This window comes from Nothoprocta perdicaria, unplaced genomic scaffold, assembly GCF_003342845.1.
Source record: "Nothoprocta perdicaria isolate Ctin4 unplaced genomic scaffold, notPer1 scaffold_161, whole genome shotgun sequence".
In the NCBI taxonomy this organism is placed as follows: domain Eukaryota; kingdom Metazoa; phylum Chordata; class Aves; order Tinamiformes; family Tinamidae; genus Nothoprocta; species Nothoprocta perdicaria.
Window position 1 is genome coordinate 694,040 of NW_020454772.1, and position 20,585 is coordinate 714,624.

Below are 20,585 nucleotides of genomic sequence, written 5' to 3' on the forward strand. Positions count from 1 at the left end.
TTCTTTCTTTCTTTCTTTCTTTCTTTCTTTCTTTCTTTCTTTCTTTCTTTCTTTCTTTCTTTCTTTCTTTCTTTCTTTCTTTCTTTCTTTCTTTCGTCTGTCTTACAATTCTTTCTCAATTTGTTTATGAAATTATGCCATATTGAGCAAGCTACTTGTTTCCTCCAGCAATAGCTAGTGTACAAAAGCTATTATTCTTTCTGTCAGTGGATTTTAGCCCATGGCTTGTGAAAAGTGTGTAAGAACCCTTAGGACACACACACACACAAAAAAGGAAACACTACTTCCTTTGTTAATTAGATTAACTAGTGAATGTTAACTAGATGCTCAACAACCTAAAAAAAAAATATTAAATATGGCTGATAAGCAGTTTGAGGTCCTCAGTCTGAGATAAGGGAAGGCTGACTCAGTTCTGTTCATGCCATTTCTGAAAGTGTGAGAGTGACATCCAACAAATTAATTATATACTGCCATCCGTATAAACTTCCTTCTGACAGGTTGTTAACCCTCATATAGTCATCATTTTACACGGGCAAAATTCTTGCTGAGAGGCGAAATGTCTCACCGGAGAGCAGGAAGCATGTCAGTTGAACAGATTTAAGCGGTGTTCAGAAAATCTTTCTTAAATCTCTCTGTTAACCTCTATGCATTCCTCTTATTCACATGGTGGCACAGCAGTACCTTCCAAATTAGATATAAACCAAGCAAAAAAAGTCTAGAAAATCCCTTGCAGCACTCTGAAGGTCTCACTTGGAAGTAAATCCTAGATCTGTGTTTCTGGGACAGGGGATGCTAAAGATAACTGGACAGATGTTGCTACGTGGCCGTGGATGGAACCAGCTAGGCCCTTCTGGAAGTAGCTAGATGAGTATGATCCCACTGAAAGCTAGAGTTTTCCGAATTCAAATGACGGATAGGCAAGTATTGTTACAGACCCAGTTGTAAGAAACAATGTAGCTCCGCTTCTTGTTGCTGTTACTCAGCCCTGACCAACTGATGCTCTCCAAGTTCTTCCCGAGTTTCTAGGTCGTAGCTCACTCTAAGACTTGCTTATATAGCCTCTTAAATAACTGTGTCTGCGCTTCAGCATTAATTATTGGAAATGACTATTTTGAGGAACTTCCAGCATACATTTTATCTGACATGTTGATTTAGATGGAAATAAAAAAGATTCCATTTATTAACTGTTCTCTTTGTGCTCTGGAGGACTAGTGCAGAGAAAAATAAAAGAAATAGAAAGAGCTTTGCATGGTTTCCTCTGTGCAGGTGGAAAAAAAGTGCAGGCCATCTTTCTTGAATCTAGTATTTTGCAATGTTTCCGTGTTTGTTTCTGCTTCCCTTCTGAGTCACTGTCATACAAGCAATGGTATGATTTTACAGAAGAATTTATCATTATCAGACATATAATTGAATTATGAACTGATATATTCTGTTGTAAAAAAAATGTCTGTAGTGTTCCCAGGTAGTCATTGTCCTATTTCCAACTCTCCTGTACAGACTCACTCCAATATATCCAGCTTCTCTTGAGCCACTTCCATGTATTTCCTAGCACAGAAGGAATGATAATACTATTTTTTTCCTTGTTTTCGGTGTTGTTATTTATGTTGTAAGCTCTTCAGAGTCAGGAATGGCTCCTCTTATCTACATGTACAGGATCCAGCACAGTGGAGTGCTGGTCCCAGCTGGAATCTCCAGAGGCTACAGATGATAAGCAGTGATGATAATAATGATGATGTTTGCTCACCTGTAATGAGTGAAATGATACTGCTTCTGAATACTCTCCATTGAATGTTTAAAAGATTCGCTCCTGGTAGAATATTTTATTACTAGTCTTAAAAATATTTTTCTGTCCTAATATTCACATAACAAACTGCTTGTTGTCTCCATATTTCTTTTGGATAATACTGATCAGATTGTTACACATTTTCTAAAGAAATATCATTTTAAGTTACTGAGTTGTCAGTTCTCTCAGCATTTCCTTTCAAGTTTGGTTAGCTGAATTAGTTGTCTGTCCCTTGAAGCCTTTCTGTAGAGACTGTCCATGACCTTGCCTGAGACTTCCTCCCCTGCCTTACTCCTACTTGGTGAAGCAGACCTGATTAACAACCGACTTTGACCTTAAAAAAAAGAAAAAAAAAGGTGGGAGGCTTAAGTCAAACTGCTCCTGCCGCAGCAAATACTGTTGCTGCTGCTTCTTGCTCCTTATTCCTTTGAGAAATGAATGCGAGTACATTCGAGTAGACTTCAGCAATCCAGAAAAAAGTTTGTTTGCTTTTATGAAGAGCTTTATCTTGCTCAGCAGCAGCTGAACTATAAATGTCATAAAAGCAATTAGATTGATTTCTGCATGCTCTGTAACACAAACAGTATCCCATTTTTTAAAAATAAAGATTATACATTGTATGTAAATATCTTGTGTAAAACATAAAAAGTATATATAAGTATATAACAAATAAGATTGTGTTTATCGATATTATACAAAATCTGTGGACCAGCTCTTCACTGTATGTAATTTCACTTCTCTCAGTATTAACATATGTTGCCAAAATTAATATTTGATGTTCAGTGGAGGACCAGCTCCTCTAAACCTTTTTTTTTTTAGTTAAAATCACATTGAAGTGTAGAGGCATTTTGTGTGAATTAGAATTCTGGCTCCATCGTACTTTCGTGAGTACTGGCAGAATAATTAAATCCTATAATATTCGCTTATCTTGTCAGTCTGCTTGGAGTGTTTCTATTATGCTTATCAGCTTAGCACTCCTAAGACTTTTTGTTATGATGGGAGAGAGGAAGGGTGTCTAACCACTACAAGGATCACCCTTTTTTTTAGACAATCAAATAACTTGCATAAAACTGAAGTGAAAATTTTGAAGCTACCTGTAACATCTCCAGCATTGCACATTAGCTAATGGAGAAATGCCAGAATATAAGTTATAATTGCTTTTTCACCATGGTTTCCCGATGCTTTAATACATGGTGTGGTTTTGTGTGGTATGCTTTTTAACACATCCATTTGGCAAGATCCATGTGAACATAACACTTCAGGGAAACTGCTACTTGTTCCTTCCAGTGTACATTACATAGGGTGAGTGTGATTATATGTGTCTGTCTACACATCTATACATGTATGTGTGCGTGCTTAAAAATATATATATTAATCTCTAATATAATTTTGGCAATATGCAAAAAAGGGAAAATAAAATTAGGAAATTTCTTCCAATATCCTGTATTTAATTAAACTACTCTTTTTGCCTCCTTACTGCCAATATTGTGAAGTCCTGTACTGTGGCTAAGAGATTATGAAAGCAATTGGCACCAGTAATAGTTTCTTCTTGAACTAGTTGTGTCTCTTTATAAATGTGATTCATTCAATTTCTAACCACCCTAACCCTGGGAATTAAAAACGCTTTCAGGAGAAATTCTGGGCCTGCTGTATAATCAAGGTTTTTCATCTCCTTTTCTCTTTCTTATAGCAGCTCACAAAAGGTCCTGGGAGATAAAATCCTGCCAGAACAGGCATTAATCCACTATATATAAAATGGGCTAGACTGTGTTGAAATTATAAGCACTGTTCCAAAAGATTGTTTACTTTCCCAAATGTGAGAGAATTGAACAAAGGTTTCTGTTCCCATTTGTCTTGCTGCATAAAAAGATTGTGAGAATGTATTTCTCAACCTAGAGCATTTCTTTCTCCCCTCAAGTAAGCATTTGGCTTTCCTTCATATTTACCAGGTAAACTTTGGCAACACCAAGGCAAGTACTTATGGGAGGACATGTATCTAGCACAGTACTTGTGTCACATGGGAGTGACCTGGAGTTTTTAAGGAAGATCTTGTGGAATCCATGTGTACTAGCATGCTGCTCAAAGAGTTGCAAATGGATTCAGAATGATAACACACCCTTTGGGCATGTGGGTTCAAAGAGGGTAGAAGCCATCTACATCCTGGTATACCAACTTGGCTTATTATTGTGTATGGTTAAGAACTGGATCTCACTGACGGACTTCCGTGTCATCTGGTTCAATTAAGTCTGGCACTTACCATTATATATATATATATATGTATATATTTATTTATTATTATTTATTTATTTTGGTGGTCTGATTGGCCTGGGCAAAATAGCTGGCCTGATCTTTCAGAGAGCACCTTGCAGTTCCTGTGTGAGGGGAAAATCCTCTGAATTAGATGTCTAAATGAAAGCTGGCAGCCTCAGTGCTAATTGTTTGGAGCCAGGCTCAGGCAGCCTAAATGGCTCCCACACCTCCTATTTCCTGCTGGCCAGCTCCAGGAGCAGCCTATTCCGAAACCTTCCAAGTAGACAGCTCTTTCTGCAGCTTTGGAGTAGGGATACAGGTGAAATGTAGGCCGCCTGCCTGGGGACTTGGTGCTCCTCCATGTTGTGAGGATGCCAAGGCGCTGGATGTGGAGCTCAGGTGTGAAGAGACAAGATAAGAACACCCTCCTGCTGCCTTTGCGTATCTCCCTCATACCGTACAGAGGCAGAAAATGTGTGCGCACCTCCAGCGCAGATAAGTGCCTTTTTGTATCTCAGCATGCCTGAATACTGTCCAAAACATGGTCCTAAGTGACTTATCTGCAATGGTGAAAGGAGTGGATGGAGTGCCCAGAAGGATCCCAGTTGTGCCCTCTCTCATCACACCATTGGGATATGTCTCCCTTCCAGAAAAAAATCTGCCTTTTTTTTTCCCCTCAGTACTGTTCCTAACATCTTCATAAGTACCTTTTGGTCGTTTCTGAAATAAATGATTACATTTCCTCTTGTGTTTTTGTCTTTATAGAATTCACTTCCAAGCATGGAAATGCCAGGCAAAGGTAATGTGTTCTTTATTTTAATTATGTTAATTCAAGGTAAATTATCAGAAAACACACATTTTGTTACTTACTTGTATTAGTTAAGTGTTGCAGCTAACATAATGTAGATATTTGCATATTTAGTCATAGTATGAGGTAATTATGATAAGTTTAAAATAAAAGTGTTATATAAATAAAACATAGCATATCCTAAGACTAATCTGGAGATTCAAATATGGAGAGTAAGTAATAAAGGGAAAGAACATATTACAGTCTGCAGTGCTAATACTGCTATTTTTAGTAGTTGCCCTTAATTCTAGCAGGGGAAAAAAAAAACAGTTATTTCTTGAAAATTTGATTTTGTGTGGCTTTTCTCCCCTACTCCATTAATTGCTATTCCTCCTTAAATTTCAGTTCTCTGCCTTTTGTTATTTAAACTGTGTGTTGTTTTCTGTTACCTGGTATACTGCAACAAGGAGGATAGGCTAATAATAGTAATGGGGCATAGACTCACACTCACAGAATCCCTCCCTATAATCTCATTAGTCTAGACTCAGTGGCTAATGGCTGGTCTGTCAGCGGTTCTGTGCAGCACCTCACAAACTGAGGTATGTTTGCTCTCTAGTTGGTTCCTGTGCCAAATTCATGGAGTTGACAGCCAGGACCAGGTCTTGGAGTGCTGCCCTGCTGGGTTCCTGGACTGGGACATGCAGCCAAAGGGCTTTGATGGTGCTTGCATTGAGGCCACCATATGTATGTTGGACATGGGCCAATGTGGAAACTGTCAGCTGGGTCTCCTCTATTCTTTGGAGGAGGAGGAGAGGGAAAAAATGTGATTTAGATGTCTTTTAGATGCCATTTAGATGTCTTTTCTGTTTTCTTCTTTCTCCATCTGTCAATCTTAACTGCAGTGGACTCTGAGAGAGATTATAGCAGCCTTTCAAGCACAGAGGTGGTTTAGTGCTAGGCTTGTCGTTTCACTGTTACTTAATTTCATGATCAGCAAACAAAGCAACACACAGTAATCATATTTCTAGCTGCCAGTAGAAGCTAAGCAGCTGGAGGTCAGGGGAATATGGGACGGACATGCAAGTGCCGAAGGAAGGAGAAGGTAAACGTGGTTTGTGTGATTCTTCTCCCTTGGATATAGACTATTAGTCCATGAGTTTTGTCTAGCTCTACTACTGACAACAATCTGACAAAGTTGAAATGAATTAATAATTACAAATCAGTATCTATGCCTGAAGCATGTTCCTCCACACACTCTTCAGAAAACCTGCCTGGAAAGGCTCTAAAATATTATTGTGTTAAAGGATACTTGTAAACTTGGACTTGGACTACAATGAATGAGCTGCTTCCTCAAGGGGGGAAAAAAAAAAAAAAAAAAAAAAAAAAAAGAGAGAGAGAGATTTATTAAGCAATATTAAAGTAACTAGTAGATTTTTGGCACTTTACTTCTCTGCAGCTACCTGTTTGTGCCAGGAAACCTTCAGCCACAAGGCCTGATGCGTTCCTGACACTCCCTTAATGCCGTAAGGATTGCAGAATCCATCTGGCAAGGTAATAGGAGAAACTGCAATTGCAAGTCAGAGCTTGTCAGCATGGTAGTAACTCTGCAGAGAAGCCTCCAGTCAGAGTTGTCCGAGGCAACCAAGGTGGATACCTTGGCCTATTGCAAGCAACACTGTACATTTCATGTATGTGTTAATGTAGTACTTACATTGCAGTTAGAACTGCTACATGAAATTGTTTCTGAAAGCGAGCGAAATATTTAATGTTAAGTTAAAGAGTTTGATCAGAAAGGTCTAGTCGAAAAACAGGTTAAGGTTATGTCTGATAAACCAGTGAAGTGTAACAGCAATAGCCCCAAACCAGTCTGGTGGAACTTGGCCCTAGTACACCTAGGCACTTACATCTTACCGCCAAGAAGTGAATAAAGCTACTTTACCTTCAAAAAATATTTCACTTTTTTTGAATAAAGATATTTTGTCTGTTCCATTTGAGGGGAACATCAGCACTGCTCAGTTAGTTACCTCCTCAGTGCTCACCTTCTTGATAATGCCAGGGGTCTGGGGGCGGGATCTCATCCTTTCACATGGGGAAACTGAGAGGAATCTCCATGATATTTTCACCCAGTAAGTAAAAACTTATTGTAACACCTGAAAGGTGATAAGTACACATTTCATGAAACCACCTTTGCATAAAATTTTCCACCTCGTTTGCTTCCTGTTCTCCTTTTACTTATTATGCTTAGCTGGTAAACCTAAAACATAGAAAAATAACCATCTTTGTCTGGTGCTGATATGTTTTTGCAAGATCTCAGGGAAGCTGAAGAGCATGTGCTTTGCTTTTTCTACCAGTACACTTGCAAATGAAGTTAGCTATCACATCTGGGAGGAGACAGACTGCATTTAGTATTCATATTGCTTTTTCCTGTCCTTTATACATAACTTCATGTTATCTTCAAGAAAGCAGAATCAAGCTCTTAACACGAACAATCATTTACTCCAACTAGATTTTTTTTCTTCCTCTCCTCCTTCTTTCCCCAAATTATATTTATTATTACCTTGAGTATCATTAAAGACTGTCAAACAGGATTTTGTTTGTCTTCATTATACATTCTCTTTACCACAAAAAGGAAGAAGATAAAGAATGCTACTGTAATTAAAGCTGTATTTAATTCGGTTAGAAAATGCTTTAATCTCTTTTCCTAATAAAAAAAAAAAAAAAAAAAAGAGGTTTGAGTCGTTAGAAATGGACAAAACAGATCAAAGTCAGTGTTCAAGATCTCAAACCTTGATTTAGTGTTACAGTAACTAATAATGGTAGTTTACTGCCATTTAGTGTTACAATAACTATGTTACCTTTGTGGACCATATTATTTCATCACTGTGAACAGAGCGGTATTCATGTTAAGTCTAAGTCTGGGTCATGTTCTGGTCTCTTTCTGAAGACCTCAGAAAAATTGCGTTAATGTCTTTGTTCTCAAACTGTATTTTCCTTTTCTTCTTTCTTCTCAACTGTGAGGAAAGATAAGAATTTCTAGACATTGCCACCTATCTGCAGTATAAAAGAATATGAATAAACAATATGATATGAATAGGAATGTTCACATATGAATGATATTCATATATGATATGAATAATATTCATATATGATATGAATAAGAATATTCATATCACATATGAATCATATATGAATAAGAATATGAATAAACAATATGAATAAACAAATTCAAGTTAATAAAGATTTAGTATTGTTGTTGGATAGAAAGTTAGACTTCAAGTCAACGCCAAATTCAATCCGCGTGTCTTTCTCAAAAGCTGATGAATGAACCTTTGTACAGGTGCCCGCAGCCTTGTAACTTCAAGCAGGAATTTCACTGGATCAGACAAAAGAAGCAGCTTTTGGAATTTGATCAATAGGTCTTTGGCACATCTTCCCAGAAATTCCAGAATGCAGCATGGACTGATGACAGTCAATCAAAAGTCTGTTCTGGCTGAACTGATGGAGTCGCTGTCTTTTGGGCTGACTGTAGAAATGGATATCTTGATGATGATATGCTTAATGAACTTGTTCTCTTTAAAAGTGGAAGTGTTTTTTCAAGGGTTAATGCACAGGATTCTTCATGTAACAAGGAGATAGTGTTCCAATTAAGTTTTTATTTATCCAAAAATTGGATAAATATTCCTGCTTGGAAACGCTGTATCTCATCACTTCTTACATCATAATCTCTTAATGTCTTGCTGCTTCCTTAGCAAGCCATAATCAGACCATTTGAATGGTCTAATTAACACTATTTAACATTTTTTTATTTTATTTTTTTCATATGGACAGTAAGTGTATTTAGGACCTTGCTCTTCTTCCTCTTTCCTCTTTCTGAAAATAAGTGATAAGGAACAATATTATGCTTACATTTTACAAAATATCCTTAAAGTATCGTATGAGTATTATTTCTTTCTCCAAGATTCTGTTCAATCAGATATTTTGCATTTTTTATCTGGAGAAAATATGTACAAAGGATCAAGCGTGGCGTATTGAATTCATATAATCTGGTAGTACATGAACAGCAAAACACCTACTTTGTTAGAAGGCCTGGCCCTGAACTAATGTAGGAATCATAATATTAGACTGAGAAGAAGAAAGAAAGTGGTGTGCTGTAAGGAATAATCTATTGTGATCTTTACTAAATCTTGATGGCATGTGCATGTATATTTATAAACACTTTGGGGGACTGCGTGGATTATTTTGTTTCTCACCAAGAGTGAAATTCATATCTCCAGATTTCATGTACAAGGAACACATGTCAAAAATAAGCATATCTGGGAGTCATGTATTGATTTTTGCCTAGGCTAGCATTCACCTCCCTCCTGACTCATGTCATATCTGCCAAGGTGGCAGTGAGAAGTGATGCTAACTAATTTCATACCAGAAATAAATTACAAGTCTTGGGGTTGTGAGCTGATTAATCTTGGTCACAGTCCACCTTGTGATGTGGTGTATTCCTCATTCCCCTAGGTATGGCATATCTAAAGCTGTGCAAATGCTGTAGGAAGTTTACATCCTGTACTATGTAAATCAGTGAAACATCATATTCCTTTCTCATTTTAGACAGATGAATCATAAAAGTGATAAAAAGCAGTAAGATTATCTAGGTGATGTAATTGCAGCACACTAAATCTTATTCAGCAGCTCACAGAACTACAAGGAAAAGATGTTGAGTAGCTCTAGTGAGTAATGGACACTCACAGACTAGCTAAAGTGTTGAACTGTAATTTAATTAATTGACACTGGGTTTAATGAGCAGGGAGCAGGGGTTAAAGAGCATGACTATAATCCAGAAGCCACAGAATGGTTTTAAACTGAGAGCTGAGAAGAGTAAGAAAACAAACACAGGAAAAAATCTTACAGCTACAGACCAGGTTGTACTTGTACATTTGCTCACAGTGCTGAGGCTTCATTTGTCTCCCTTTACTAGCAGACAGACGGATTGTCCCTGTTTTAGCAAGAGAACCAGACTGTCATGCCCCTGAGCCCTTCTGAAACCAGCTCAGCTTCTGCAGCCGGGCACAGACATGAGAAGCCCTTGGGCAAAAGATGGAATTTATTTTGAGAGAGAGAACAAGAATAGAGCTTTCCAGCCCCCTTCGGCAGGCAGCCTCTCTGACATTTTCTGTAACTAAGTGAGGACTTTTAACCCTGTGCCATTTAACCACATGGATCTTGCAGGATGGGCAGGTTCTACCAAAATTTGGTATTCCTTTTTTTTTATTTTATTTTTTTTCCTCTCAGCTAACTGATTAGAATCATTCTTCTGCAAATATGGCCTATGGACAAGATGCTTTGTATTTGGAGATAGATAAATTCCACCTTAGTTTCTTCTTTGCCTGGCATTTGCGAATTTTCTATTAGGCAAAATATTTTTCTCAATACCATGCTGGATTGTGTAAAAATACACTATGGATTGTGTAAAAACTCTTGCTAGCCAAAAGGTATATTTTAGCAAACATCAGGAAATTTTACAAAGATTCTGAACTGTTTTTCACCCTTTTCACAGGAAAGGAAAGGTTCTGTTCCACAACCATTCACTTCAGTCGGTCAGTTTGCATAAACAAGGACTTGATATTATATCTACCCATCTTTGGTTGGAGCCAGGGAATTTCCAAAATACCTGTTTCTCCTAATATGTGGGATGTTACTTTTTAGATAAAACAGAAAGTTTTGGTTCAAAAATCTTCATTTCATCAAATATAGTATTCTCCTTGCAGTACTAAAATCATAATCCAGTGAAGTCCTCTTTTGGAACTCTTTAAGAAGGTTTTATGCAAATTGCTGTGGTTAATTGCTTAGAATGTTGAAGAATACAGTACAAGTTTTAAATTTGGCATTTTATAGTTTGGAAGGTACTGAGTTGTGACAAATTCAAGACAGATGAATTTGAGAATGAAGTGGTAGCCTAGGGAAGATGCATGAGAGCAAAAGATATATTTGGAACAATTGTGATAAAGGAGGATAAATTGAGGAAATAATAAATAGAATGAATAAAAAGAGGGTAGAAATACAATACTAGGTACAGAAGTGTATATATAAATAGGGAGTAAAAAAATAGATTTTGTTATCCGATTAATCTCTAAAATTTTTTTTTGTCATATGTGGAAGATGATTTAAACAGTACAGAAATTCTAGCCCGTCGTTGCTGAATGTAATGTGGTGTCAGTATATCCAGGAGCAAACCCCAGGATATGTCAAACTATTCTAATGTTATGTGCTCTTGTGCTGTGACATATTTGAAATCTGTTTAGATTCAAATGAAGGCTGAAATAAATCCATCACAGTTTTACCCATGGATTTTGTGACTCAAATATCTGGAGTATTTGCTAGTTTAAATGCAAAAGATAGAAACTAGCAATCTTAGGGTGTGTTCTTTGATGTTTCTGGCAGGAAAATGAGAACTAAGTCCAGTGAGTAGCTGGATTTGTATCTGGTGTAGGGCAGGATTCTCTTAAGAGCTCTGGCAGGACATGGTATAGAAAAACATGTTAGGAATTGTGACCAAAGGTATTGAGAGTACATCTTAATCATGTAGACATGTGGGAAATGGAGGAAAAGAGCAAGAATTCAAGTAGCCCTTTTGGAAGACAGAGCATGCTGATCTGAGATTGATGCAGTGCACCTTGACACATGTGCACACCCCTTTCTCTCTCATGATGTTCTGTGCCTGGGGATTCAAGGAACTGTTGTTACAGCTCTGCTCCCCCGATGAAGGCTGTCAGACCCAGGAATTTTAATTTACACTGGCAATCACATAGTCCCTAGCTGCTCCAGAAACATATGCCAGTGACTGCAGAAAAAGAGCAACACAGAGCTGAAGCCAAATGAAGTAATGTAAATAGGGGTGTGATAGAAATGATGTACTGCCTGCACTTGACATATCCTTGTAGATATGTATCTTTCTGTCTGTCATTGTGGAGCGTTACAACCAATCCATGACCATCTGAATGCTTAGTAAACTTGAGTGAGGCTGTTATTATATATATTTCATGAGTTGTCTACCTACAGTTGCAACAGCTGTGTAGTTTTAAAATGCAATCAATGCCTTTCTTCCTCTCTTATGCTGTGTTGCTGGTTCCCTTCAAATAAGTAGCCATGTAGCAGCAGAAATTGCAAAATGCCTACATAATAAAAACCTCTTACATAATAAAAATGAAGAGACTAAAATGACATATATGAGCCACACTGGCTGGTTGTAGTTTAAAAGACTTACTTTGAAAATGCCTTAATTTGAAGGCACTGTAATGAAAGACTATTTCATTACATACATAGAAATGAGCTAAGGCTGGTTTCAGAAGCACAGATGGCTAATTGGCTTCAGTTGGTAGGTTATGTTATTTTAATTAAATTTTATTAGGAAGCATTTCAAACCTGTAACTGATGGTTTAAGATAAATATGCTTCTTTTTCAAATGACCTATTGCTAACCTCTATTTCTCTCCCTCTCCCCAGCATTAATAGAAGATGCTGTGACTGATCTCTCCTTGGCCATCTCTCACCTCATCCATGTTTACAGCAGCAGCTTTGATACAGGTTTTCAGCTTGCCAACATACCTAGAAGTCCTTCATGTGCAGATATCAACCTAGATTCCCAGCTCAGCTTCACTGTTTATGCTGCCCATAACATCCCAGAAGCTTGGGTGAGCAGGTAGGAAATTTCAGTAGGTGTTCTGAAGAAGAGATGCCGTCTCTCAGTTCTTACAGCTGCGCGTGTTTCAAAGACACTAATTTTCTTTCACAGGTTTGGTATTACTCTTAGATTCATCTTAGAGATTGAGAACTTGCTGCATCTATCATCTCCACTGTTTTTCTAGCATAAACTGCACTGAAACTGACTGACTAGGAGATTTCAAGTCTCCTAGGAGACTTAATGAGTTGACTTGGGCTATTGTCCTTGATCAGAAGCTGGTTCAGACCATCGGCCTTAATGGATGTGGTTAGGTATGCTTGTATGACCTACCTGCTCAGAGGGAGGGAGGAGATTTGGGTCAGGACTTCATGTGGTCTGTGCAGCACAAGTAACTTGAAGAGCTGAAGACCAACTTACCAAGTTAGAGAAATGTGCTTGCTTAAAGCCAGTCTGAATATGGCCTTATCAGCACTTTTTGCTTTTGATGTATTCAAATCACATAACTTCGCTAAGCATTGCATTGGCAAACTTCTCTTTATAGATAGATGGTAGTTAAAAGAATTATAATTTATTGGTCTAAGTGTAACCAGTGTGTCAGCACAGCAGAGGAAAGCAAAAATGTAGACAGCTTTAATAAAAAAAGCTTATTAAAATATTCTCTTCCACATTGTTTATTTATTCAAATTAGCTGTCTCTTCAAATGGCTGTGTTTTCTACATGGAATAAACCCAGTATTTTCCTCTTACTGCTTCAAAGTAATTAAAGGAGGACAGAAAACTACAGTCTGGCAACATTATTTTTATGGGTAAAGATGCTATTCTCCAAGTTTTTATTAATACTTTCCCCTTGCTTCCACTTTACCTTGAATTCCAGATGACTGATTAAAAAGCAGTGGGATCATTTGCATTAAACTGTGAGCAAGAGTGTACTATACGACATTTAGCTGTAATTAGCAGTTTAATAAAAATCTGAGAGACTTTGCGTTAAGGTAATAAGTTAAGGTAATAAATACAGAACTATACTCACTGTCCTGATTTTGCAGATGGTTACACCATTCGCACTGCATTTTATGATTTTCCAGTAAAATGTGAATTTATACATGGTCTAAAGTCCTCTTGACTTGAGCACTATATTCAAGCCTCTGAAAATGAGAATCTCTCTTCCTCTTTAATCTCCCAATTCTAACTTTCCAATATTCTTAGCTAACATATACTTCTTGTCATGGACTGCAGCTCTGATGGCTGCCTTCCTCAAATCCTTTTACTAACACTATTTGTATTCCCTTGACTTATTTCTGAAGCACTGCCTAATTCTGTGCTGGCCATGTTGCATCTTGCTGCTGTCATAACATGCTTAGTATTTTGCAGTCTCTCACTATCTATCTCACGTTGGTTTACTGTATGTCTGTGTGATAAATAATTTTTCTTCTAGTGGCTTGGGATAAAAGAGAGGGATCTATGTTACAGAATCGTGTTTACTCAAGTGCCTCTGAAGCTTGGTTTGGTTCTTTGTCATTAATTTTGTGTTTGTGCTCTTAACTACCTATTCCACTCTTACTGTCCTCCTTAAAAAGGTAAGCACAGACTTTACAAACTGCAAAACGATGTAAGAAAACAGACTGCTTTTCTTTATTGTATTTTCATTCCTTCCTCCTTCTTTTATCAGTGTTTTTTGCTTTCTCTCTGAGCAGATGTTGCTAGTGGCATAATGTTGCTAGAATCATAGTTAGCTATGTTTGTGTCTTCAGCCTGGGAAATCAGGTACCTATCTATTTGTGGATGATCCAAAGTGGTCTTTGGGACAAGACCAGAGAGTCATACCTTTTATCCTGTGGGCAGGTAAAGACATATATTGTGTGGAAGGGCATGCACTCTGAAGAAACTTTCTGACTTCAGTTCGACTGAAGCACTGTGTAAGCATTAACTTCTCAGGACTGGGACCGTAAAGTACATAGGTATCACTACTTGTATTTAAACAGCATTGCTCAATTAATAATCTTTTTGAAATCTATTATTTCCTGCACTATCACCCAGTTGTTTATACTGTTTAGAAGAAAAATACCATTTTTAAGAGCATAAGCATTTCCTATTGGTACTAGTAAAGTATTCGCTTTCTCTGCATGGATATCTTACAGATACTTCCAATATCAGATCTTATTTGAATTCAAAGAAAAAAAAAAACTACAATAATTATAACAATTACTATGATGTCCTAAAAAAGATCATCATACCTATAAATGAGGCAAAGCCACACAATTTTAGTTATCTTCAGATGTGCTGCTTTATTCTGCTATCCATTGTTCTTGTATAGAACATGACCTAAAACTCAGAGGGGCAATTTTATAGAGGAAGATAGGGAAATTACCAACTAAGACCAGCTAAGTTGTAAGACCAGTTAGTTGATTTTACAATATTCCTTTATTTTAGACTATTATTGAATAAGCTTTCGTTAAGAACAATATGAAATTACACTGTGAAGCTAGCCAAAGGAGTATCTGAAGAATGCCAGCACTCTAATGCTCACATAATTGCTTGCATTCTCTTAAGGATTATCCTGTTTTTCATAGATTAGGAAATACTAGTGCAGTTAGATTTACTTGACTGAAGCTGTATGATAAACAAGTTGTAACACTTCATAACTTATGTCAATGCTCTCCATGATTGCAATAATGAAAAAAAACAGCCAAATAGACAAAAATATGGAGCAGAATCTAAGAGTGTTAAGGATGTTGCTTGAACTGACTACAAAGAATACTGTTTTTTAAAACATTCTTATGAGAGCCATTATTTTAATTCTTTCTATAAAGAAGGGTGGGTCTTCACACATTTCTGCATGACTAGCCCTAAATTTACTTCCTTGAACATGTTACGTTACAATTAATCTTTTTTTTTTTTTTTTTTTCTCTAGCTACAAAACTTTTTCCTTTTCCTGTTCATTAACTTATGCTGGGAAGACAATATGTCAAGTGAAGGTCTGTAAAAATATACCAGCTAGAAGATCCTTCTTTTTCATTGTGGACTGGAATGAGATGTAAGTTTTAGGTTCTGTGTGGTATGTGCTTGCCTTGTTTGACAAATTTTGCATAATGAATTATTATTCTTTTTGAAAGTGTAGGGCAGAAAGGGTACTTGTTGTTTTATGTGACATGAAGTAATGGTGTTCTAAATGTCCCAAAGTAATACAAAACTAAGTACCTCTAGGAAGACTCACATCTTTTTGTAAGGATCTTCTTTCTGTGAAAAATAAACTCCAAAGTATTTAGAGAAACTGAAGAATATTAGAGGGGAAAGGAGTAGGATATCAAGAGGAAGCAAATTAGAAGTAAACTAAGAAGCTGGCTTCAGTAGAGTGTTCATGTACCAGTTCTGGCACTGATAGGCTACTAACGCTGAAATGAAATTCAACCAAAGACCTTATTTCAGTTCTCTTATTAGTACTTCTGCACTTTGGAACTTTGTCTAATAAGTATACTCATCTTGAGAACATGTTGTAACATATTTTTAAAGAGTTTCCATTTAGAAAGGAATAAAGGTGTGCATTTTTATATAAGAACGGTCTGCACTCAGGTTTTAAGATGAGGACTTGAAGTTTTAGAATAAAGGCTACCAACTATCTGTCACTTGCCTGTCTGCTTTGAGGAAACTAAGTCCATTGTAGAGTAAAACACACGCGTAAGTAGCATTCAGTTAATACAACACCACGACAAAGTCATCCCTGCAATACCTGGTGAGAAAAGAGGTAGCCAACTTTTCAAATGCTAGTGGTCATACCACTCCCTCCTAGCTTCCTGAACACAGCGCTTTTACACTTACGGTCTTTTGATTTTCTGTACATTACATTACAATTCCATCTGAATCTGAAAGAAGCTTGTTTACGTTATAATTAGGCAAAGGCTATAATTCATCCAAAAGAGGTTTTGTTACATTGTCATTTAGTACAAAGTGTGCAATTTATAACTTCTCTTTGCCTGTATGGCTTACAAGAATTTGGAGCTGGTCAAATGAAATAAGACTGTTTTTTGTCAAACTCATAACACACAAATTTTGTGTAGCCTTCTTAAATAGCTTTCCTGAACAGATGTAGGAAGCTTGGTATGTATGCCCTAAGGCTAAGAAACAAAATAGCTGCAATTCTATTAAGGTTCTAAATTGTAAACTAGAATTGTAACTAAATTGTGTTCACTCTTGCTTATATTTTAGCTATAAAGTTAAATTTCTCAAACTGAGAAGAATAGGTTCACATTAGAAGTTTGCAAAGCATATAAGACGTCTGTAAGACTTCTTGCCTTGAGTCATGCATTTTCACTTGATTGAAAGTGTATGTGACAAAAGGCAACCAGGAAAAGCTTGCTGCATTAGAAAGTCATCTAATTTGATCTAGTTAAGTCACCATCCAGTCATGGATGAATGACATCAAAAAAATAAACCTACTTAATTTGAAATAAGTCATGATCTAAGATCCTTCTGTTTGGAGCAGGATAGAAAAATTAAGAGCAGTGTTTTTGAATCTGGGCAGAGAGTTCTTATAGTAGGAAAAACTTATAGTTGTTGGTTTTCATCTATTTGGTTTGTGTTTTCAAGTGTTTTTTAACAAGTTACTGTCTGAACTTTAACTTGGTGAGGTTCCATGTTTGAATTTACACTTCTAGTCAAGTCTTTTAGCATCTTTAATCCTCAGAATGTTTACAGAAAAGATAGGAATTATTTGGTACCTATCAAAGCTGTCTCATTTAGTGTTTCTGTGGAATATCCTTTTTTAGGAGTATACAGAAGAGCTTGTATGTCAGCTTTGAGAAGTGTGGTAATTACCTTGGTGCAGAGTTTGAACAGGCTGATATCTATCTAATAATCTGCAAAGTCCAAAAATGGCCACCATATTTTCCTATTCCCTTCATTTTTCATGACTGAGACTTCTTAATTACTTTCTTCCTTTTTTATTAACTGGCTGCTTTTAATATCTTTGTTCTTCCATCTCCTCTCTTTTTCCATTCTCCATAATTTAGGTTAAATCTACAGACATGAAATATGGAATTAGCATTAAGCCTGCAATCCATCACCTCAGATACTTTGCTGACTTTGGCCTTCTCTCTTCACCATATTTTGTTTGGCTTGTCTGTTTAGTTTATACTCTCTCAAGGCCAAGTCTGGGTTCCCCAGAGCTCTTCAGTTTTGAGTGTCCTTAAGCAGTTAGGCCCTTAGTCTTGGAAACTAGCTGTATGACTTTATCTAACATTTGTAAACAGGACTTTCTCAGTGAACAGCTTCTCTATTCTTCTCTATACCTGTTGAAATTTTTCACCTGTAAAATGTCTTATTTTTGACCACCGATCCATTTCCTCTTTCTTCCTGTTACTCATCCATTTGCATTAACCCTAAGCAATCTTAGACAGGTAAATATATATTAATCCAAGTTCTTTCACACAATGCAGATATTCCCCCTCTTCATTAAGCACCACATGTCATTAAAAGGGATTTTTTGCTCATCTTTCACCCATGGTTTGAGTCTCAGATTGTGTGACCCGTGTTAAAATTTCTGTGTTTTTTTTACAAGTATGTGCCAGGCTGTATATTGTATCTTAGAGAAGTTCTGTCAAGCTTTCTGCAATGAGAGAGATATTGTGTGTTTTATTTCATTGCTCCAAGCTCATAAAGAGTGTTAAGAAATTCTGTATCACAAAATGTAGGTATTGTTTTTATTTTTGTTTCTTCACTGCAAGTATTAATGATGTTTTAAAATTAAGTGTAGCTCTTGTAGAATTACTTTATGTGATATGAGCAGAGCTGTTGGCCTATAAATAAAAAGACAGAGAATAAGCTATCTATGGCATGTGTAAATTTGGTTGCCAAATAATAGTTTTTAACTGCTTATAAGTAAGAGAGAGTGCATAAGACAAGGCATGCAGAATCTAAAGCTATAAATAGACACATGGGAAGACAGTTAAGAATTGTTTCTTAATCCTGTTGATGCTAATTAGGGTGAGAAATTGCTCTTTTACTTTATTACACAAAATGAGAGATATGAAAATTTGAATAATTTCCAAAATGTTTAGGACTGATCATCTGAATCTTGACAATAATACTAATTTTCAGTAGTTGAGAATTTCAACTGCAACAATTGACTTTTTTTCAGTAACTCCTAAGTATATTCAGGGAAACTTTCCTGAAGCCAATGGAATTTTGACAGATTTATAGTGACAGAGCTGGGAGTAAAATCTTATGCTAATTTTGCATTATACTGTTGTTTCTGTCTTGAAGCAACATAATCTTGATGTTTTGCAGGCCCCTCTACTTTCTAAATACTGATTTCTGCATAAGCTTATTACATAACTAAGATGTAAATTTTTTAAAATACTGAAAGTTGCATTGTTTTGCCCATCTAGATTATCTAAAAATTTAATAGACTTTGTATTATTTAAATTTATATTCTAGATTTAGATTCAAGTTGATGCTTTCTTTGTTGTTTTCTTAATGCTTACCTTGCCAATGCAGAACAATTCTTTTAGCCCTTAGCTCTTAATATTGATTTTGTTTACACAGAAAATATAATTAGTGTCATTTTCCAGTTGAGAATTTAAATTTGCACTGAATATACATGGAACGAAATAAAAATTTCTTTCTGCTTGAGCAGGGGAGGTTGGACTAGATGTTCTCTAGAGGTCCCTTCCAACCTTAACCATTCTGTGATTCTGTGAAATGTACCTTTAGTTTTAGGAAGAAGAGAAACATCTCTAAGGTAGTCCCATACATAGTTTTTTCACACAACATGAAAGTAACTGCTAAAGATCAGTACATGGCTGAAATGAATACTTGTTGCTTTTAAGACAAAATCTACTTCCACTCTTAATTTCATTAGAAGTAGCCTTGTCTCTGAAGACAGTAATCTGACCAATAACTGTTAGTTTACCATTCAATCCTTAGTGGGTTCTTCTGAAGTAGTCTTTCATTGATAAAGCCGTTCTATGGCAAAAGCTCTTCCTGCTTTTCTTAGCTAAGTGATTACGCATTTCAGTGATTATATATGATTCAGTGATTTTATATGCCTCTTCTCATATACTCTGACCCCACATTAACTGTTGGCAGTTCTTGCCAGTGTGTTGAAAGGACCTGTCAGTTACGTTTTCTTTCAGAGAATTGCAGTCTTGCTATATATGGCTTGATATCTGTGTTGTGTAACAGGACTAAAACACTTATTAATTTTTTTTTCTTTTTGGATTTTCATTTAGAATCAACTTTCCTCTACGACTAAAGGCTCTTCCAAGAGAGACTATGCTGACAATTAAGCTACTTGGAGCAAACAGTATCTCTAAAAATACAGAAGTGCTTGCTTGGACATGCTGCCCATTGTATCCAAAACAGTGAGTTCAACTTTGTATAGTAACTTTCAAAAAAAGAGCATTCTTGAATAGAATTGCTCTAAACTTAGGGAAATATAAAAGCAAAGAAAGACTCTTTTGAAAGTGTGCTGTAGCAAGATTGAGACAGTAACTTACAGCCTAATGTGCCTGTAAGAGCCCCATGCATGAGCTTTTCAGATTACAGAGTTGTTCCAAATACATTGGTTTGGGATTTGGCTTCCATAATTGTTTAACTTCTTACAATGAAGCTCCTCAGATGCGTTGAAAGGTCTTCCTGTACCCTTTCCTGTAGCTCTCCAGTATCCTTCTTGACTTTGCTGCTTGTTCACATTTGTTTATTTTCTGAATTGGGTTTCTTTTCTCATGTCCATTCATTGTGTCAAAAGTGAGACTGCTAGCGATTACCTCAGTGAGCACCTTTCCCTCTACAAAGCACTTAAAGCTCTATCTTCTTTCTTAACTTCTCCTTTTCTGCACAACATTCAGTGTGACAGGGGTTTAAAGATGCTCATAGACTCAAGTCGCTCTCCAGTGATGTGTAAGCAAAGATTTAAGGTAAACTTTCTACAGTACCCGAAATATATTTTATAAGCACTAAGACATCTTAAGTTTCCATCAAGCCGTTAAAATAATGTTTAATTTTTATGTAGACTCCATCCCCTGATCCCTATATATCTCAGAGTAAGATTCACAGCAGCTGCCTTGCAAGGTGCCCAGAGAGCAATAGAGATGTATGTTCA

At 36.6% G+C, this 20,585-nt stretch overlaps 1 protein-coding gene across 1 annotated transcript in view; it reads left to right on the forward strand.

The window, feature by feature from the left end:
* Positions 1–20,585, forward strand: part of PIK3C2G (phosphatidylinositol-4-phosphate 3-kinase catalytic subunit type 2 gamma) — a 262,575-nt gene that overhangs the window by 102,297 nt on the left and 139,693 nt on the right. Inside the window, exons 11-14 of the mRNA XM_026035575.1 lie at positions 4,799–4,832; positions 12,314–12,509; positions 15,399–15,521; positions 19,714–19,845. Of these exons, the coding sequence (XP_025891360.1) occupies positions 4,799–4,832; positions 12,314–12,509; positions 15,399–15,521; positions 19,714–19,845 (485 nt within the window). The remainder of the gene's footprint in view (positions 1–4,798; positions 4,833–12,313; positions 12,510–15,398; positions 15,522–19,713; positions 19,846–20,585) is intronic.